Source organism: Apaloderma vittatum, unplaced genomic scaffold, assembly GCF_000703405.1.
Source record: "Apaloderma vittatum isolate BGI_N311 unplaced genomic scaffold, ASM70340v1 scaffold11147, whole genome shotgun sequence".
NCBI classification, from domain to species: domain Eukaryota; kingdom Metazoa; phylum Chordata; class Aves; order Trogoniformes; family Trogonidae; genus Apaloderma; species Apaloderma vittatum.
In genome coordinates, this window is record NW_009724599.1 from 12,548 (window position 1) to 12,822 (window position 275).

The window sequence follows — 275 nt, forward strand, 5'->3', positions numbered from 1 at the left end:
CTCCTACCCCCAGCGAAAGGCATCACTGGGGGCAGAGGAGTCCCCCCGTCCCCCTCTGCCCAACGAGGCACCCTTCCCTGATGAGCTGAGTTATCGGAGAAAAGCCCTTTTGGCGGAGACCTGTAGGCAAGCGGAGCTGGGCTGGCTGGAGGCTGAGCTCCGGGGGCGGCCACAGCTTCTGCGAGCTTCCAGCATGCCGGCTGCGCTGCCGACTGGCCAGCCCCCGCCAGGGGACGGGAGGGGGCCCCCGGCTCTCCCGACGCCCCCTTAGCCCA

General features: G+C 69.5%; 1 protein-coding gene across 1 annotated transcript in view; it reads left to right on the plus strand.

Moving 5' to 3' along the window:
- KANK4 (KN motif and ankyrin repeat domains 4) overlaps positions 1-275 on the plus strand; it is a gene marked incomplete at its 5' end in the record, with an annotated part of 9,877 nt that overhangs the window by 266 nt on the left and 9,336 nt on the right. The window contains one exon of the mRNA XM_009872577.1: positions 14-215. Within this exon, the coding sequence (XP_009870879.1) occupies positions 14-215 (202 nt within the window). The remainder of the gene's footprint in view (positions 1-13; positions 216-275) is intronic.